Genomic DNA, 20540 nt, shown 5'->3' on the forward strand with positions numbered 1-20540 from the left:
ATATGCTTACAAATACTAATGTTGTCTCATAAGGTTTATCTGCAAGGTTCTTTTGCTTTTTTGTAATTTTTATTGGAATTTTTGCAATTAAAATATAAAAACTATAAACAATAATAAATATTTTGAATATTTTCTCTCTTTACGTACAATAAGTTTAGTTTTTAACCTAAATTTACAATAAAATGAATAATGGACAAAAACTTAACAAACATTATGTACAAAATATATTTTCAATAGAAAATTTTACATAATAGAATTTCTTTTTGCAATTTTTTCGGTTTGTATATTAAATTTTCTTTTAATTTCTGTTATTAGTTTTTTTTTGCTTTTTTAATTTATAAATTTTTATTTGGTAAATACAATACAAGCACACAGACACACCCTTTCACACGTACCCAGAATTTATAATAATAACTTACACAAATACAAACAATTCTAAAAAAATAAATTGTTTTATTCAGGTATTTAAGACTGTACAAGAGGGAATAAAACAAAAGGACATTTAAATATGCATACACATGACGAGAAAAAAACAGGTGTGATTTTTTATTTTATTTCTTTAAAAAATATATTTATTGTTGATTTAGAAAAAATAATTTTATGTAAAGTGAATTAAAAAATATATGTGCAATTAAAGTTTTTTTACTTAGATGGACCTTCTGGTCCATTCTATGTTATCTGTACTTTTATGCTTTTTAAATGAAAGAGAGTAGCAGGTCGATGAATTGTTTCTCATTATTTTATAAATGTATTTATATAAACGGGAAGATAAGCTGGCGGAAAGATCTCCTTTGCTTCTGAACTATTTGAAACTTTAAATAATACACACACCTATTTTTCTGTCCATATGGGTTCATATCTATATGTAAATAAAACAAGATAATGAACAATTAAAATTTAATGAAAAACAAATTATTTTAATTGTTTGTGGGCGTGTGTGATCGCGTTATTTCGTTATTTGTATGTTTGTATTCTATTGAATTATATTTATTATGTTTTTAATTTATTTAATTATGCTACAGATATTTATTCATTAGAATTATAGTGATTTTTTGACACTTATCATTAAGTAATTTATAGTATTAATTATTAATTTTGTTATTAATATTAGTAAACAATAATAATAATAATATTACTAGTCATAATTATTTGTATGTTTTTATGTGTTTATGTTGTATAGTACATTTATAATAATTATTAAAAAAATCATGCATTTTGTTTTGTTGCTTCTTTTATATTGTTGCCATTCTTATTAAAGACTAATTAATTACAGTAGTTTTGCTAAATAATACACATTCACTTACATAAATTTACATAATTCACATACATACATTTATACATCTTGATCCTCTTTACAAATGCATGTACGTATAAGATGTAAATAGATTTACTATTAATTTTATTATTAAATATCTTAACATGTTTGTAAATTGGAAACTTAAATAGGATTTAATTTAGTTCTATAACACTTTTTTCCTTTGCTAAATAAGTATTTATACGTTAAAGAAGTCTTAAGTAAGAAATATCCGCCTGAAAGAAAATTGCAAAAATAAATATATTTAAATGCACATGTATGTATATAAAATTACGTATTATGCTTGAATAGAACTAAATAAATTTGTTGTTAAATTTTTAATTAATATTTTTCTCAAGGTAAGTAGGTATATGGATTTGAAATAATACGACAATGCTAGTAGTTAGTTTGAAACTAAGATTCATTGAAATATACAGAGGAAAAAAACCCTGTAGTAAAGTACGTTAATTGTAAATTGAAAAATGAGCTCACCACGTTTATTAACATGTACACAAGGGATGTGTATAAAATTTAAATAACATCAAGTTATCTTTTTGACAACAACCGTTGTCTTTGCAACAACGGATGGTTGTCAATAGAATTATGCTTTGTGTTATTTCGGCAATGAACCGTTGTAATTTTGACAATGCATCGTTTTCTGTGCAACAACGGATTGTTGTCAATAGAATTATGCTTTGTGTTATTTTGGCAATGCATCGTTGTGACTTCTATAATGAATCATGGTCGACAACGTTCTGTTTGACAACATAGCGTTGTCACTTTGGTAACACATTATTATTTTTTGTTTAATTGATAACGTCGTGTATTTTTTATATTTTTGTTATCGGTACATACTTTGACAACGATGTTATTGAGCAATTATCAATACTTTGGTGATAATTTGATACCAAGCGTGTATAATTTTAAAACATACTTTCTACCACGGTGTTGTTACATAGTTTTTGCAGATGTATGAATATGCCATTTAGTTGTGCTCGGATATCGCGTTAACTCAAAGAAATGGTTGGAGACAATTTAATGTGGTTAGTTAACTAACTAACTAGTAAAATATTACCAAACATTATTATACATTGCAATACCAAACAATTCTTGTTAACAGAAAACAGTTTATAAAAATAATTAAAATAAAGAATTAAATAATAAAATTGTTATAATAAATTGTACTTACCGTATTACTATTGTATTTACTAATGCACAGGGTGCCACAACATACATAAATATGGCAGCAATACGGTCAGCAGATGAAGTTTTTCTTCTTGATATTGCCGCCATATTATCACCTTAAAATTGAAATAAAAATAAGTTAAAACTTAGCAAGAATACATTATGTTTTAAAATATAATATTCAATTAACGCTTAATAAATTTGGGTTACTAAATTAAAATATGACACTAATATGTAAATATGTATGTCTATTTTCATTCAAGATAAGACACTTTTTGTTAAATAAAAAATTTTAATATATTAATTTTTTTATATTAAACCATATTAATATATTATTTTTTTATATGTAACAAAAATAATTCTAACTTATTGCAATTTTTTTTTTGTTAATAATAAACAAATTTAATAAATATTTATTTACAATGTACATTTGTATCTAAAAAATAGACCTTCAATTTTGTTTATTGCATTGGAAATTAAAAATAATCTCTTCTCTGAAATTTACTTATACAGACATATACTAATCGTTTTATTAAATTTTACGTTGTAAACAGCAAAAAAAATGATTTTTGTATGAAATTAAATAATTCAAAACTAAGTTTTGATAATTAAAATCGTTACCATAAAAAATGAAACATATAAGTAATTAAATATATTAAATGACACTTATTACCCTAAATCAACAAAACTGTATATATAATTTTATATAATACATATTTGAAAAACATATGTACCTTTTGATACGAATACATATATACTCGCTGGTTCTGTGTTACTTGCTGAACATGTATAATTTCCTGAATCGGAAATTTGTGGTTCTCGTATTATTAAACGACTTTGCGTTCGTGGACCCGGTGTTGTTTCTATCGAAATGTCTCGTCTCGAATCGTAATAATTGATTAAACGATCATTCTTTTGCCAATACACGTATTGTGGTGGCGTAGGACTCTGTAGAAAGAAAAAATTATAAATTTTATTATATATAAATATTTTTAAGCGGAAACATTAATGTTTTCATCTGTAATACCATTTTTTACGTTCTTTTCATATATCTTTAATATTAACACTTAAAATCCTATTATTTCAATATATATATAAAATGCACAAATATGTTTATAAATATCCTGATACGAATACGTATAATAAAACATCTCGTATATTTTGCATTTTTATATTACGTCAGTATGTGAATTATATTTTTGTTTATTATCCGATTGTTGTGCGAAAACCCGAAATTTTCAATATATTCCACAAAAATTGTTATGGAAATTTTTCCTGAACTATGTATATAAAGCAGTGTTGCCATGTTAGCCTTTTTAAGGCTAAATTTAACATTTTTATTTATCATTTAGCCTCAAAATTTATGTTTTAGCTTCTGGTTTTTTCTAGCCTTTTCTCTTTTTTCTCATTTAGCACTAAAAAAAAAAACAAAATTTAAGATTTATAACTTAAAATGTTTTTAACAAAAGGATTATATATTAGTAGGAATTTTGGATTATAATTAGAGTGAATGTTATAAAATTGATAAGTTTACAACTTTTAACTGATTTCCGAAATGTAACAGGAGTTCAGATGACTGACAGATATAGACCAAATAATTTTATATTCTTATGAGGCAAAATAAGACTCATCTAAATAACACTAGAAATGACGTCCGACTATCACGAAATATAGCGGGCTCATCAGGGAGGTTACTCTGTAACTCGATTTGAAAGAAAAACATTTCGAATTTGTATGTTAAATACACTGTGTTTCGAAAACTTATTCTTCGAACCGAAATACGAAGTAACTTTTCCTCTTCTTTTAAAAACCTATAAAACTTAGTTGTGTCTTGCTTGAGATATACATATGTCAAACATAATTATAAACACAAAACTCCTATTAGAGGTGTTCGACTACATATATGTGTTCGATGTGAAATCAAGGAACGATTTTTACATTTTTTATTGAAATTTCGCACACGTGCCAAATTTCATCAAATTATCTTGAACATTGCGACCTGTAATTTACGCTCAAGCTTATTTTGGCAATATATGCAAGCAATAAGCCGAACAGTTAGCTTAAATAGGTTCAGATTATTATTCGATGAAAAATATTCTTTGGATCTAGTGGCCTTATAGGCCTTTCGTAAATCATTGGTTTATAGTCCGGAATGTACGATTATTATTTTTCCATAGTTTTAAAAAATATTTTAAGGGTATTCAAATTTAGCCTTTTTCTAGCCTTATTTTTTAAGCCTTTTATGGCCTTTTTTAATGTCGGATTTAGCCTATTATTTCTGAAGCTCCTCCCACTGATATAAAGTAACATATAGGTTTCTTTTAAAACATATGAAATCTATTATTTAGAAAAATATCGGACGTATACTTAATAAATAAAATGGTAGTTGTGTAACGTATACGTATAGATGTTCATAATGGACTAATTATTTTATTTATTTAAAAAAGTTTTACAATGTAACTATCTATACATAAATTTTCCTATGTATGAATATAAAATAAAATAAATAATAAACATAGAAACGGGAGTGCTATGCAAAATGTTGGGGGGGTAAAATTAATACTTATTTTCTACAAAAAAAGAGGACAATCAATTTGCATAAAATTTCCTTTGTTAATTTTATTCATTTATTTATATTTTTTGTTCCACCAGTACTTGATTCACAATAGGTACTTGAAAAAATTGCTCACAATTAAAAAGAAAAAATAATAAACAACAAAAGAAAGAAAAACAATAAAACATTGCAGAGAAGGTGAAACGATTGCTTTTTAATTATTCAACACTTTTTCATATTCAGTTGTACGTATGTATAAATGATGAAATGTTATAACTAGTTTGCCACAGATAAACTCCAAATGAAAATACAAACTTAATTTGTATATGTATGTAAGAAGTATGATAAATTATATCTTGTTTTATGTTCACATACTTAATGTAAGTGTTTAAAATACAGATCAGAGCTATAGTTACTATTGAAATTGACGAATCGAATTGTTAAAATTAATTCTAATGAAAATAAAATAAAATACCATTATTGCCAATATTTCAGATTAATATAAACTTTTATGCATTTGAAAACTCTTCATTAACATTAAACTGGACATGATGTAAAAAGACTATTAAGATAATACAACTGTAAAGTATAAATAAAATGAATACAAGAAAAACGGTCCATTCCTAAAAATGTTTCTATGAAAAAGTATATAACGTAATTCTCATGTCAGACAAGAAAAATTGGTTAATGACACTGGATGGAGATTAAAGAATATGAAAGACATCTAGCATATCTAGTCCGGAAGCAACCGATATGTCAAGGGTGCAATAAAGAGTTTTGTATTAGTATCAACTCATCAGCAAACTCATCCTGTAAACCTACATAAATATAATATTATCTAATTTTTAAAGTTTAATCATTTTAACAAAATTAAACAATAAATTAAATGTTAAAATAAAGATTATTTTACATAAATAATAATAATAATAATAATAATAATAATAATAATAATAATAGTTGAAAAATAACAGTTTTAATTTGGTTTATAAATAATACAAAATATTTCCCAACTTTTCTTATTCGCTTGACAAACTTTGCGTTGTTTGATGAAAAACTAAAAATGCAGTTTTTCTCCATTTAATTTGTAGTTTCAGACGTTTATCTTCCGGTTCTTGTGTAACGATTTTTTCTCTTTTTGTCGGACGGTGTTATAAGATGAAAAATATTGTAGCAATGCTATGAAGTTTACATAAAGTTTACATTTATTCGATTAACCAAATTAACCGATTATTAACCTTCAACATAAAAACCCAAATAACTATTTGTCGAATAAACCCAATATTATAAACACTCGAATAATTGCCTAGTTTTAAGTTTAAAATCAGCAGAAATATGTATACCAAAAAATATTTATATGTAATTTTTTCGATTTTATTGTTTTTTTTTCTTTAAAGTGAGAAACAATACATTTTATTTGGGAATTTCGTAATATAAATATGTATAAAATCTTACCTTTTCAATGATGCAAACTAGGTTGATGGTAGATCCCATGTCAACATGTAATTCACCCGAACCTAATATAAATGCCTCTGGTACAACCACTTGGAGATTAACAAAATGTGAAATAATGCCTGTGGGAGTGGAGACCTGGAGAATGAATAACAATATTAAGATACAGGTTATTTATAAATTAATGTACAACTATAATAAGAAAATTTCAAACAATATTTTTTTTTATTTTTATCGCTATAAATTATAAAATCGAATGCACATTCATTCTCTTTTTTTAGGTATTTCTAATCTCAATAATATGAATTTGAATGAATACAATTTAAGAGCATTTTTAAATTAATGTTATATTGACTGCATATATTCTTATACTTTTATAAGAATGTTTCTATCAACACAAGTTCTATGCAAATTTTTCTTTTTTTCAATTTTCTATATACATATTGAAAGTGTTGACCTTTTTGTAGAAAAATACCTGAAAGTTCTTATTTTTCTTTAGTAGATAAATAATAGAGAAAACTACTTAGTTAAATTTTTTCTCGTGGTTAAGAAGGGTACGTAAAAGAAAATAAAGGAAAACCCTGATGATAATATCACCAAGAATGTTGTTTTGTCATTCAATTTGTTTAAAAGAAATTGCAAGTACACAACAAAATGCATTTGTAGCTTAATATAAGTAACTACTTACATATAGCGAAATATTTGCTTAGTAAACATATTCTGGTCGACCAAAAAACACATGTGTTTACTTAGTACATAGTACATATGTATGAACAAGTAAATAGATTTTTAGATATATGTAGATATACAAACCAACTGCCAACTTTAAAAGTTCAGTACTCAGGGAAAAAATGTTCGAAAAATGTGGAACAAATTAACAATTTACTTTCTATAAAATGTTATCAAAAATCATATTAATTCATAACAATTAAAGCTAAGGTTGAGTTAAAATGACCAAATAGTTCAGAAATTATAAGGCAAAAATTGCACTTACCTACATTAATAAAAATCTAATATAATATTTTTGCACTGAAAAATATTATATTTGTCTTTAAATCTGTTTAGGTGTCACCTTAATATACATATGCAGGGAAGTAGTAGCCTGTATCTGCATAAGAATCTTTTAATGTTTTATTTTGTTATTGTGTCCAGTGTTCGGCTTATCTTTGTCTGTTTATTTTTCATAGTTGACTGACAGACAGTTTGTTTATTTACTGTGTCAGTTTTAAATATTTTATTCTCTTACAAAAAATACTTAAATGTAAGAAAGTGCATGCCATGAGTATATTCACTCATGTCAGAGTAGTTAGTTTTAATTTGTCTGGATGACTGGTAGTAAATAACATTCCTATCTCTAAGAAAACATATATACACATATATCACTCACTTGCTACAAGATTGACATATTTTCAAAAATTACCACTACTCTCCTCGATATCGTAAAAAATTATATCTTCAGGAATTGTAGAAAAATTAAGCAAACTGTGGAACTTTAAATTATAGTTGGCACTTGATTCGAGGGTATAAATGCAGCTATATATAGACTAATAAATTTTCATATTTACTTTATGTAATCGCAATGATCCAATTTTTAATGTGTCAACATAATAACATCACCTTATCGACCAGAAATTTGGCTAAGATATAAAATGTGATATTATGACTTTCTACTTCAGTTAGCAAAATTAACTTGTTATAAAGTTCTATACTTTTTTGGTTTATTTTTTTTTAGAAAATTGCTCCTTCGATTTTTCCCCAAACTAGGTGGAAATTTTATAATCGAAATAAATAAAACATTAATGTTGTACCATATACATATGTAAAACTTAAGTAAAATTAATACACATGTAATGTATGAATACAATGTATATATGTACATATATATATATATATATATATATATATATATATAAATTTCCATAAAACTCTAGCAGTGTACTACATAAAAATAAACTGATTTCTCTAGAGTTAAAAAATGAAAATAATTTTTACAATATGCACGGGAAAGTACAAGGAAAAGTGAAAAGAAACACAGAAACCTGAATACATTTTAACTCACCTGACATTCATACATGCCGTGATCTCGTCGTTGCACAAACTTTATCTGCAATGTCCACATATTTGAGCCAGGTGTATGCAATATGGCAAAACGTTCATCATTTGTATAAAGTTGAGCACCTGACGACAGTATGTGCCAATCTCGGCGACGTATCCAAGATATTTGATTCTGTACAGTTGTTGCGTATGTTTACGTGAACATGAGAAAATATGGAAAAAAACATAAAAAAGAGAGAAAAAAAAAACACATATATTATTACATGAAAACTACGTTTTGAAATGTATTATATAAAACATACATATGTATATATGTACAATGTACATACAAACAACTAACGAGAAAACATCATACAAAAATATAAAATATACTGAAACAAATAAAATCAAATGGTGCATTTTCAAATCCAACAGTATATGTTTAGATTACTTAATAAAACAGATAAAAATAAGACAAATTCTTAAGACAAGTTTAAGAATTTAAAGTAAAAATTTCTGTCAGGAACTGAATTTCTTTGGATTATTAACTTAACTTAATTACCAATTAACAAAGTTAAACTGCAGAATGGATGTTTATGTAAATATTAAAATTCTATACATAAACAATATTTTCTTTAATAAAATTATTTCTTGTCGTCTTAACCATATTGAATATTTTTATTTTGCATAAATTTATTTATAAATTATAAATTTGTGCAAATAAAAGGCACACAGTAATGTTTGCCTACTAATGTATATCATTAAATAGCACACGGAAAGTTCAACAAAATGTATACACTAAGCTGTCTTCATCACGACCTGTGTTTTGATTTTTGAATAAGTATATATTTAGATTATTCTAATGTTAATATCAAGGCATATATAGAACAAACGTTTTGCAATAATTTAATATTTTGAGAAAAGACATGTTGAACATTTTAATTTTTTAAGAACATATATATAATATAATATATTTTAACATTTTTAATTATTGTAATACATTTACCTAACTAAATACCAAACTGTTTAGCTGTGTAGAAACATGCAAATAAAAAATATATTAAACTAGCTCTTAAAAATATGCTTAGAATTAGGCTTATTTTGTCTACTAATATACGTTTTATTTAATAAATAATTGTTATGTAATACGTAATTTATCAAAAAATCAATATTTAAAGGCAAGTCTATTATAGATGTACATACATATGTATGTACATAAGTAACTTTACCCCATAAAAATATTTATTTATGTTTGTATATCTTTGCCCACTTTGTTAAAAAGGATGATATTTATTTACACGCATTATATTCTCATTAAATATGGTCCTTTATTAAAATAAACACTTACGCGTGTGTGCGTCTAAATAAATACATGTATGTATGTAGGTGTGTTCCATAAATCAAATTTCTTTGTTATTAACCTACACAATTATGGTGGATTTATAACGTTAAATGTATTTTTTAAATTTGTAAATTGTTTAATATGGGGTCAACTTATAGAATATGTGGTCCTCTTCGTTTACTTATTGCTATTTTATACTGTATTTTTACTTTATGGGACGTTGACTTTTTATAGGAGAGTTGGAGTCAAGTTACCCAACATTAAAAATCTATGTTTTCCGTATTGAACGAAATTTGCACATCTCCATCGGTCAAGTACTACCGGAATGAAAGGGAGTCAAAGTTGAACATTTTGATTATACAGGTCATAGCAAAAATTAGTCATCCAAATCGGAAGACGTCCATTTCCTAAGTTCAGTCACTCGAAACAAAATTGCCCATATAGCAAAAGTTAAACATTCTTGGTAAAAAAAACGTTGACTTTTAAACAAAAAGGTTAATTGTAATGAAATTTGTAGGGCAAATAAAAACATGTGTAATGCAGTCATGTCTTATAAATAATTTTAATTGTGTTCGTTAATGTGTTCTGCTTTAATTAATTATTAAATATGTTTTTTTTTTTTTAAATCAAGGTTATTATTTGCATATGTATCTGTGTAAAATGCTTAAATAGTATACAATTGTACATATTTTTAAAACCTGCAACACTACAGTCACTATAGTACAATCTACCAGTTTTCCTTTGCTTGATTTTTAGGATTTCATTCTATTATCAATACACCAGTATATTCAAATTTGGAATTGAGTTCAAATTCGCAATTGTGAAAATACATCTCAATAACTGTCAGTTTAAAAAAATAATGTTTGTTAAATCTGAAGTAAGAGGAATTGAATAACTTAAAATGTTGTGAATTAGTTTCACTTAATCACTAACGCAAATTGCGGAATTCTTTTTTATTTTAAAATGAATCTTTCTCTGTATATTAGTTACAAAAAACTTTCGCGAGTACGACAAGTTTTTCTAAAATGAAAAAAAGTTGTGTTATATAAGGTCTAAATTGTGGTCAACCGATTAATGTCTATCAAAGGGTTATTTTTCACATAAATTTGTTCTAATATACCTTTCATCTATTTTAGTCTTTGAAGTTTTTAATTATTTTGATGTAATTAATTGTGCACGGAAAAAGTGATGATTTGATCCAATGTACAGTGCGGTGATGTTTATAAAACTCACCTTGGTATCATTCCGTTATTAAACTAAATAAACATATTTCAATTATATTTGGTATTCCAATATTCTATTATTGTACCACCATGGATGAAAATGGTATATATTAAATTTTGAATTATTTTCATTCTTGCTATTCTGATTAACCTGGTACATGCAGAAAAAAACATGGTTCGATTTGCTTACTATAACAATAATAAATTCACTGTAACAACATATTCTTATCAAAAATATATAATTGTTAATTTAATTCGATTTAAAGGATATTTTAGTTCTTGTAATCATTTTCATATTCATGAATTTACTGAAACATAATTCAATTTTCAACAACTAAATAAAGGTAACAATGAAAACATATTATGTTATTTACAAACATTTAAACTTACAAACAACCATTATATGTTACGTTGTTATATATTTATTTTGTTATATATATTTAATTTGTTCTACGATATCCGAAAAATAGCAAATTTTAATTGAACTTACTCTGTTCAACCGGATATAAAAAGGGACTATTATGAAAAATATAAATTTTTAATATTTTTTCATTCGTTTAAATTTACTTTTTCATTTTATATGATTTTTATATATCATGTTATAGTTATAGACCTTTTATAAAAAGACTTTCCGTTATTCTATTATTTAATTCAATTGAATTTAATTCAAAATTTTTTTTACCAATATTCAACAACATTCGCAATATTTTGTTTTATTGCATTTCATAAATGCTACTAAACATTACTAAAATTATTTATGCAACAGTTAAAACTATGAATATTTTAAAGATTGTTTGTATTTTTTTCTCTGCCCGAAAACACTAAATCATGCATTTCCTAAAATAACAATAGAATTTTATACGATTTGAAAACATAAATAAACAAATAAAATAAATCAAATTTTGCAATCACTCAAATAATGAAAGAAAAAACAAAAAAGAGCGAAAACAAAAAAATAAATAAATAAACACATTTGCAAACATAAAAAAACAAACAAACCCAATTTACACCCACTCTATCCACGCCGGAAACTTTGCACACCAGGAACGCTGTGCCACCCAACTGGACGGTCGTATTGTGCGCCATCATCTGAAACGAAACAAGATAAATACGAATACAAAAAGTAAAAAGAATTTGTTTAAGTTTAAGGCATCATTTTATTATTGATAAAAATATGTAGGACATCAGTATTTAGCTTATGAATTGAAATAAAACGATTTTCCCCATAGACTAAATGTTTCTGCTTTAAAAGGACACTTAATCCTTTAATTACATACACACTGTTTTTTCATAGAATCTATGTTAATATTGTGAATAACTTTTGATATCTTAATGTTTCCTGGGAAATCATGGGAAATTTTCTAAACATTCCCGGGAATAACGGAAAATTTCTTTTAACAATTTTAAATATTTTTTTTTAGAATATAATAATAGTTGATTTGAGTGGTAGTTCGCTGTACGCGAACAGTCATGTTTTGTCGAAGGGACTCCGTTTTGACAACACCACTCCGCTCGTCAGATGTAGTATTGTACGGTATTATATCCAGCCTGTTGCCGTGAGAAATGTACCCGGGCACCCATCTAGGATAATGTCAGACAAGTGATCCAGCTATAACAAATCCTTCATGCATAGTCTGAATAGTAAGGAAATGGTAGTGCACGAGTTTAGAGAAAGAAGTGTCGCCTGACAGTATGTTGCCACGAGTATTGAGATCGTATAGTACTTTACAGACAGACAAAATATAGGGAAAATCATAATAAAAACATTTACAAAATTTCTAGTACTCATTTGTTTACTCTTAGTCTAGACGCATAGAGATCTACACTCACAACTTCTGTAAAATTACAGAATTGAACGCATCTGTGGCGTACAAACTTTTTAAACACAAGGAAATTTCTGTAGTTTCTTAAACATTTGTAATCTTTAATACTTACTTCACTATCTTCAAACATTGGACTGTCGCTTGAGTCGATGTTGTTGCTATCCAATTTTGAATCGGGATTTATACCTCCTTGCATCCATAGTTTTTTCCAATCGCTATCGGTAAGTATTGACTTTTGATCTGCAATGAATTAAAAACCAATAAAGAAAATGATGTAAAAGAATTGTGTCAACATGTTCATTTGTGTTGTTTTCTTAATAATTGTTGGTTGCACTTAAACGTGATGATAAAGTTGTATAAATCTACTTTAGAGATAATGAGGAGCTAAATGGAATGACTATAACAAGGAAGCACAACAGCAAAGAGGAAAATCTAAAATTGAAAGTAATCAAGTATAAATTTTAACAATCCTTCTACTAAGAATTGTTGTAGTTTTCAATGATTTCATTTTCCTCATTCTTCTTTTTAAGCTTCTATCAGTATTAAACCTTTATTTTTTTATTTTTTTCTTATCGGTGACAATCAATAAAAATCACGTTTAAGTGCTGGGATAAAATAGATTTAATTTTAATTTTCGTCGACAAGCACGTCAACTTCAAATGATTGTGTTCCTTGAAAATGTGATGGATTTATTAAATTGTGACAATCAAATATTATTGAGTTCTTATATGTACATATTAGGGTGTCCCGTTGTTCACATTTTAGGAGGAATATTTCTAAAAGGATGCGTATTAATGTATTAAACACGATAACATTAAAAAAAACATTTTTTAATATCCTCAGTTCCTTACCAGTGATTGAAAATCTTGATTTCAGTATAATATGTTCAAAAATTTTTTTCTGTATTTTTTTCGAATTGGGCGTCAAAAAATATCCGTCTCCGCAGCCGCAATATTGTATTTCTACTCTAAATCGTGACTGTTATCACAAAACATGCTACACGTTCAATATTTATCACGTGATCCACTATAAATATTGATAAGAATTTTGGATTTCAGGAATATTACATGCTAAACGTTCAATACATGTCACAATACAGCAAATATCACGATATATATTGAACATGTGACATTGCCCTATGGGCTTAAAATTACGACAATTTTTATTTCGATAAAAAGCGAAATAATACCCAATAAAAATCATATTGTTGACCAAAAATATTTTACTAATTACGCAATTTTAAAGACATATTTCGAAAAAATCCAAAATATTTTATTTTTCAAAAATTACTTTAAAGTTAGGATTTTCAATCGTGTTAAGTAGTACTTACCACGCATCGATTGAGTGGTATTCCTACATGAAATTCATAAAGAGGCTGTTATATTTCGAATATATTAATATGTTTTCCTCCTTTAAAATTTTTTCAAATTTTAATTTAATTTTTTACACAAACCTTCATACTAAATTTTTTGTACATAACACTGCAGATAAATATGATCGACATTTCAATTTAATAAATTAAATAAAATTTCCACTCCTAAGACCTATATTTTAATATTGTCAAAACATTAATATTGATGGCTCAGAAAAACATTTTTAAGTTATTTAAGTAAATCAAATTAACTTTTCTGTTACCCTTAAATTTGTTTCATAATTGATTGGCAACTTTACTTTAATATGAGTATTGTAAAATATTTAAGAGTATTTACGAGCGAAATTTAAAAGAACCTTAATATTTTATCAACCATACATTCTTTTCAATTATCCCTTTACAATTTTGTTTTTGTTTGTCCATTCGCGTTCAATTAAGATTTTATTAGATGTTGCTTTGCGATTTTTTTCAAATAAACGATACAAAAGTGGATTGAAGTTCATTAGCTTAATTTAGTGTTTAGTGAATTAGTACAACTTTCTTAGTTTGTTCTTTAATTAAAACAGAAAATATTTCTTAAATTAAATAAAAAGAGTATTGATATTGTTAAAATATTTTATGAAATAAACGTAAACATTTGATATTGCATTACATACTTCAAGACTTAAATCATAAAATAATACGTTGTGCGTGTTTTTATCTTTCAAAGTAAAAGTCAGATATTCATTAATATCATTTATTTATTCCAATAAAAATTTAACCAATGGGAAACTAACCTTTCAATTACGAGAGCCATACACTATAAAAACTGTGACCATTTTAAAACTAACTTTAAATAAAATACCAAGTTATTTTAAAAATATCTCAATGTAATGATATCTAATATTAAAAGTTTGCACAAAGTCATAGAATGCGCATTTGAAAGCTTTAAAATTAATTTATATGTATTTGTTTGTGTTTTTAGAAAAAAAATATCCGTATTATATAGAACATGATATGACCTACATTTCTTAAGAGTTACTGGAGTTGCACATACATACACACAGCACTTGAAATCTTACAAATAAACAATGGCTCTTGAATTTTTTTTCGAGTGTATTTCAATATGTAGTTGTTTGTAAATAGAGAAGAGTTAAGTGTACATCGCAACTATTGATGAAAGCTTGGAGTTAGTAAACATCAAATAAATAAATAAAATTGTAAATTCTTCTTACAACTTTAAACTCTGAATATAATTTATTTCAGGTACACAAACCAATGCAAATAACACAATCACTTTAATTAAAGGGAGATTGAATAATGAAATCAATGTGAAGTTATTATTTATACATATGAATTTTTCAATTTACTTTGTTTATTTCTCCTCATTTCATATTCAGATATTTGAATTATTAGTAAATGCAATTCATTTTCTTAATAGATTTTTAATATTGTTTTTTTTTTGTATTTTTAAATTTATTAAGTATGAGTCATACATCCGCAAAATCCTGTGAAGATATCACTATCTGTTCAGAAATTATCATGATATTTGATAATATAAAGTACAAGTTTTACGATTAAATTATTTTTTTTTTTTGCTTTTCTGGAGCAACGGCGATTTGTATTAAAAAATATGAATAATAGTTTTGTGATTCCTTCGTAGATCCACATAATTGTGTACGATCTACATATGTCCTTTTACAGTAAAACTTCGATATGACGACCTTGGTATTACAAAAAGAACTTAATATAAGGAGTGTTGTCTGATATTTTTTTATTTGGGTCTTGTCAACGTAATTTCATTGAGGCGTAAATGAGTTTCATAAGGAGAAAAAAATTCTGCGACTAACTCCGTTCGCTTGTAAATACAAGTCATTCGCACATAATCCGAAACTGGAAAGTATCGGAAGATTGTTCCTTTTCAGATCATAGATATCTCGTATTCTCGATAGAAAAAACACAGGAAAGGAAAACCCCCTTTCTAAACAGAAGAAAGACAAGATGGGAAGAACAAAATCGAATCCTGACAAGTCTTCTTCAAAATACGCCGGAAATAAATAATACAGCAAATATTGATAGAGCTGTAGACAATCTTACACGCTCTCTTAATCAAGCAACAAGAAGAACATGCAAACCTTCGATACCAAAGGGTAAAAGTAAACCTCCTTGGTGGTCCTCGGAAATAGCGAAGACTAGGAATAGATGTCGCAAACTTTTCAATGAGGCCAAAAGATCAGGTGAATGGTCCACATATAAAGCCTCATTGAATAAATTTAAGAATCAGGTTAGGAATGCTAAACGCTGCTCATGGAGAAGCTTCTGTGGTAGCATCGAAAGCTCTTCAGAGACAAGTCGCTTATGCAAAATCCTGTCTAAATCACAAACCGTTCAAGGCTACATCCAAAAGCAAGACGGTGAGTGGACAACGAGTGGACAAGAATCCCTACAGGAATTAATGGACACTCATTTCCCAGGTAACTTACCATTAGATACTACAATGGAAAGACCACAAACGTACTGTCAAACCCCGATCGGAATCACTATAGACGAGGGAATGATAAAATGGGCAATAAACAGTTTTAACCCATATAAGTCACCGGGCCCGGACGGCATAATTCCAGCTGACCTGCAATATAATGCAGAATTAGTTATACCATGGCTACTTGAAATATTTCAAGCCTGTCTTACACGGTCATATGTACCAGAACCAAATGGACCAAATGCAGTGTGACGTTTATCCCCAAAGAGGAAAAACAACGCACATTAAGGCAAAAGATTATAGGCCCATAAGTCTATCATCGTTTCTGCTTAAGACCCTAGAGAGGATCATTGACGTCCACATAAGATCGTCAATAGATCCTATGCTCCTATCTCCCTCACAACATGCCTACACCAAAGGCAAATCAGTTGAGACGGCCCTACACTCACTAGTGGGACATATAGAAAAGTCCTTGGAATTTGGTGAATACACGTTAGTGGCCTTTCTGGACATAGAAGGAGCCTTTAACAACGTCAAACCCGACATCATCATATCAGCTCTAGAAGAGCTCGGTATTGAGACATCAGTGATTAAATTCATAAAAGACCTTCTTCAACACAGGATTATCCGTTCTAACATGGGAACGGCATGTATTCAAAGAATGGCAATCAGGGGCACACCTCAAGGTGGAGTCCTATCACCACTTTTATGGAATGTGGCCATAAACAGCCTACTAATGAAACTGGACAACCAAAGATACAAGACTGTCGCTTACGCAGATGACGTTGCGGTAGCAGTATCAGGTTTCCATCTGAATACGATATCTCAAAGCACTCAATCTACTAAGTAAATGGAGCGTTGATAGTGGTTTGAGTGTAAACCCTAGTAAAACCGAACTTGTACTCTACACCAGGAAATACAAGATCGAAAATTTTACCCTACCTCGACTAAACGGAGTCGTACTCTCACTTTCGAACAGTGCGAAATACCTAGGTGTGATACTTGATAGTAAACTATCATGGAAGGAAAATATCACAGCCAGAGTAAACAAAGCCTTAATGGCAATGTACATTTGCAAGAAGGCCATAGGAAAAAGATGGGGACTAAATCCCAAACTGGTAAATTGGATCCATGAAGCGGTTATTAAACCTATTATCTTTTACGGGGCTGTTGTCTGGTGGAAAGCACTGGACAACAACTCCAATTGTATACTTCTTGATAAGGTACTAAGAAGGATAGCAATCCTTATAACAGGAGCACTGAGAACAACCTCAACCAAATCTCTATTCGCTATGCTTAATTGGATCCCAACGGATCTGATAGCCAGAAAACTGGCACTCATCACTGCCCTCAGACTTGATGCCATAAATGCTTGGACACACAGGCCATACGGCCATGCGGCTATTATGAGGGAAACATCTTTCCTCCCGGGCAATATTGATTACTGCATACCCAAACCTTTCCTCCGTAGGGACTTCGGATACACAATATCCGAAAACTCTTCACCGGAGGATAACAGTTCCCCAAGAACCCTCCTGGTATATACGGATGGTTCTAAAAAAGGGGAACGAGTTGGAGGTGGCATTTTTATCCCTGAATTTGGAACTAAAATAAGCTTTAGGATACAGAATAATTGTAGTCCACTACAGGCTGAACTATCAGCCATAAAAAGAGCAGCAAATTGGCTTTGGTACCACAGAATATCAAACAGAGATATTCAAATTTGTACCGACAGCCAAGCTGCTATCAAATCCCTGATTGGTGTATATACTACATCTAAACTAGTCCAGGAATACCGGGCATCCTTAAACAGGATGGCGAGACATTCAATAATCGTGCTCAAATGGGTACGGGGACACGGGGATTTGACTGGCAACTATATCGCTGATGAATTAGCGAAACTAGGAGCCTCAATGTCCGACAGAGACATAGACATCTTTTGCGGAATACCGCTAAAAGCTTGCAAGACCATAATAGATGGAAAGTTCTATGAAATTTCTCAGACAAGATGGTGTAATGAACCAACTTGTATCAATACAAGGAAGATATGGCCAAACTTGGACAGTAAAAGCACGTCATATCTTCTACAACTAAACCGCCCTCATATCAGCAACCTTGTTGCTGTCATTACGGGGCATATCTCATTGGGAAACCATGCAAGAAGACTTGGAATTCCCCACAACGACTTCTGTAGAAGTTGTCAAGACGAAGAGGAGGAAGAATCCATCGAACATCTTCTCTGTCAATGCCCGGCGCTAGCGGACACTCGATCCGTATATCTAGGAAAACGACTATTTGATGACTTGTCACAACTATCCAATCTAGGACTGGATAACATAAATGCCTTCATCAGGCACAGTAACTGGTTTTAGGACCACCAAGCCATAATTAAGGCACTCACTAGTCCGCAAGGACAGACCTCTCAATCTTCTCCTCCACTTCAATTTCTATTCTATGACTTAATCCTAAACTATCTTCTTCTATCCTCTACCCTATTTCTTTTATATTTTATCATCTTTACAGGTATCACAAAGGGACCAACAGGACCCAAGTGTGCGTCTTTGCAGCCTGAATACCTAACCTAACCTAACTCCGTTCTAATAAACAATTAATAATAAGTAAATATTTTGCTGTTTTTTTTTTAATATAAAAAATCGAAAGATTGTAACAGAGTACGTCTTGATAAATATGTAAATATTAAAGTTGCCTACACACTATGAAAGATTTTTATTTCATACTGCCAAAACAAAACAAAATGAAAATTGACATGATTATCAAAAAGAATTAAATTGAAAATATATTTTGTTTTTACACTATCAGATTTGAAATAAAATGAAATTTCTTTTTCAAAGAAAAAACGTTAATTTTCATTTTGTTTGAAATTTGTTTCTATTCTTATATTTTTCTTTGTTTAAATAAAAATAAAACTCAAATAAAACGAAAAAATCCAATCGTTTTGAAAATTTAAAAAAAAAAAATTAAAAAATCATACGATTTTTAATTTTCTATCCGTATTTTCACTAAGTTTTTTTAAATTTTGTATTTACACTATAATATTTTTAATTTTATTTGAAAAATTTTGAAATGTCGATTTACTGGATATTATGGTGTGTAGCCAGCTTAAGTAATATATATCTTTATGGATTACACAAAGTCGATTCCAAAACATTTCTGAGAATATATGAAAAAAAAAAATAAAAACATGTAAAGACAACAAAGAAATTACAATCGGGCGAGGCCGAACATGTAATACATTACACCTGTTTGGGCTAGGGTCAAATGAGGCCCTATCATTAAAAAGATCATGAGGCTAGTATGTAACTTGGTTTTACAGCTTTTTGTTGAATTACAAGTATATTAAACATAATTATTAACTTAAAAGTCCTATTTGGGGGTTCAGTTGTATGGGGGCTAGGTGAAATAATGGACCAATCTTAACCATTTTCCTCCCTGGGACAAAAAAGGATCAAAATTTTATTGACTTATCTTCAAAATTGCGACTTGTAGTGTAATTACAAGGTTTACATGGACAGATAAACAGACAGACGGACGGACATAGCTAAATCGACTTAGAAAATGAAAATGAAAGAATAAGAAATTAATAGAAATATTATCAAATATGTTTATTACCTATAACAAATAGTTTTGACGATTTAATGATCATTTCCAAAAATGAAAAATAATATGTAAACATAATCTTTTTTATCAAATAAAAAAATAAAGCTTGTTGCATCACTAAAGTCGTTATAAATACTGAAGCTAAGATTTTTTTATTTTTTTTAATTGTTAATAAAATAATAATTTTT

The 20540-nt window shown here is 28.2% G+C and overlaps 1 protein-coding gene across 10 annotated transcripts in view; it reads right to left on the reverse strand.

Annotated features, from left to right (window-relative positions):
* Positions 1-230: 230 nt before the first annotated feature.
* The window catches only part of LOC111684743 (zwei Ig domain protein zig-8), a 266057-nt gene continuing 245747 nt past the window's right edge, over positions 231-20540 (reverse strand). For 7 of the 10 annotated variants that reach the window (XM_046955744.1, XM_046955741.1, XM_046955740.1 and 4 more), the window contains 7 exons: positions 13017-13144; positions 12081-12170; positions 8542-8709; positions 6486-6620; positions 3214-3427; positions 2484-2595; positions 233-1530 (listed from right to left, as the gene is read on the reverse strand). In XM_046955744.1, the coding sequence (XP_046811700.1) occupies positions 1512-1530; positions 2484-2595; positions 3214-3427; positions 6486-6620; positions 8542-8709; positions 12081-12170; positions 13017-13144 (866 nt within the window). In that variant the 3' untranslated portion in view covers positions 233-1511. Of the gene's footprint in view, positions 1531-2483; positions 2596-3213; positions 3428-6485; positions 6621-8541; positions 8710-12080; positions 12171-13016; positions 13145-20540 lie in introns of all 10 variants that reach the window. The other 3 variants (XM_046955749.1, XM_046955748.1, XM_046955747.1) reach the window with 3 other exon arrangements.

Source organism: Lucilia cuprina, chromosome 6 (genome assembly GCF_022045245.1).
Source record: "Lucilia cuprina isolate Lc7/37 chromosome 6, ASM2204524v1, whole genome shotgun sequence".
NCBI lineage: Eukaryota > Metazoa > Arthropoda > Insecta > Diptera > Calliphoridae > Lucilia > Lucilia cuprina.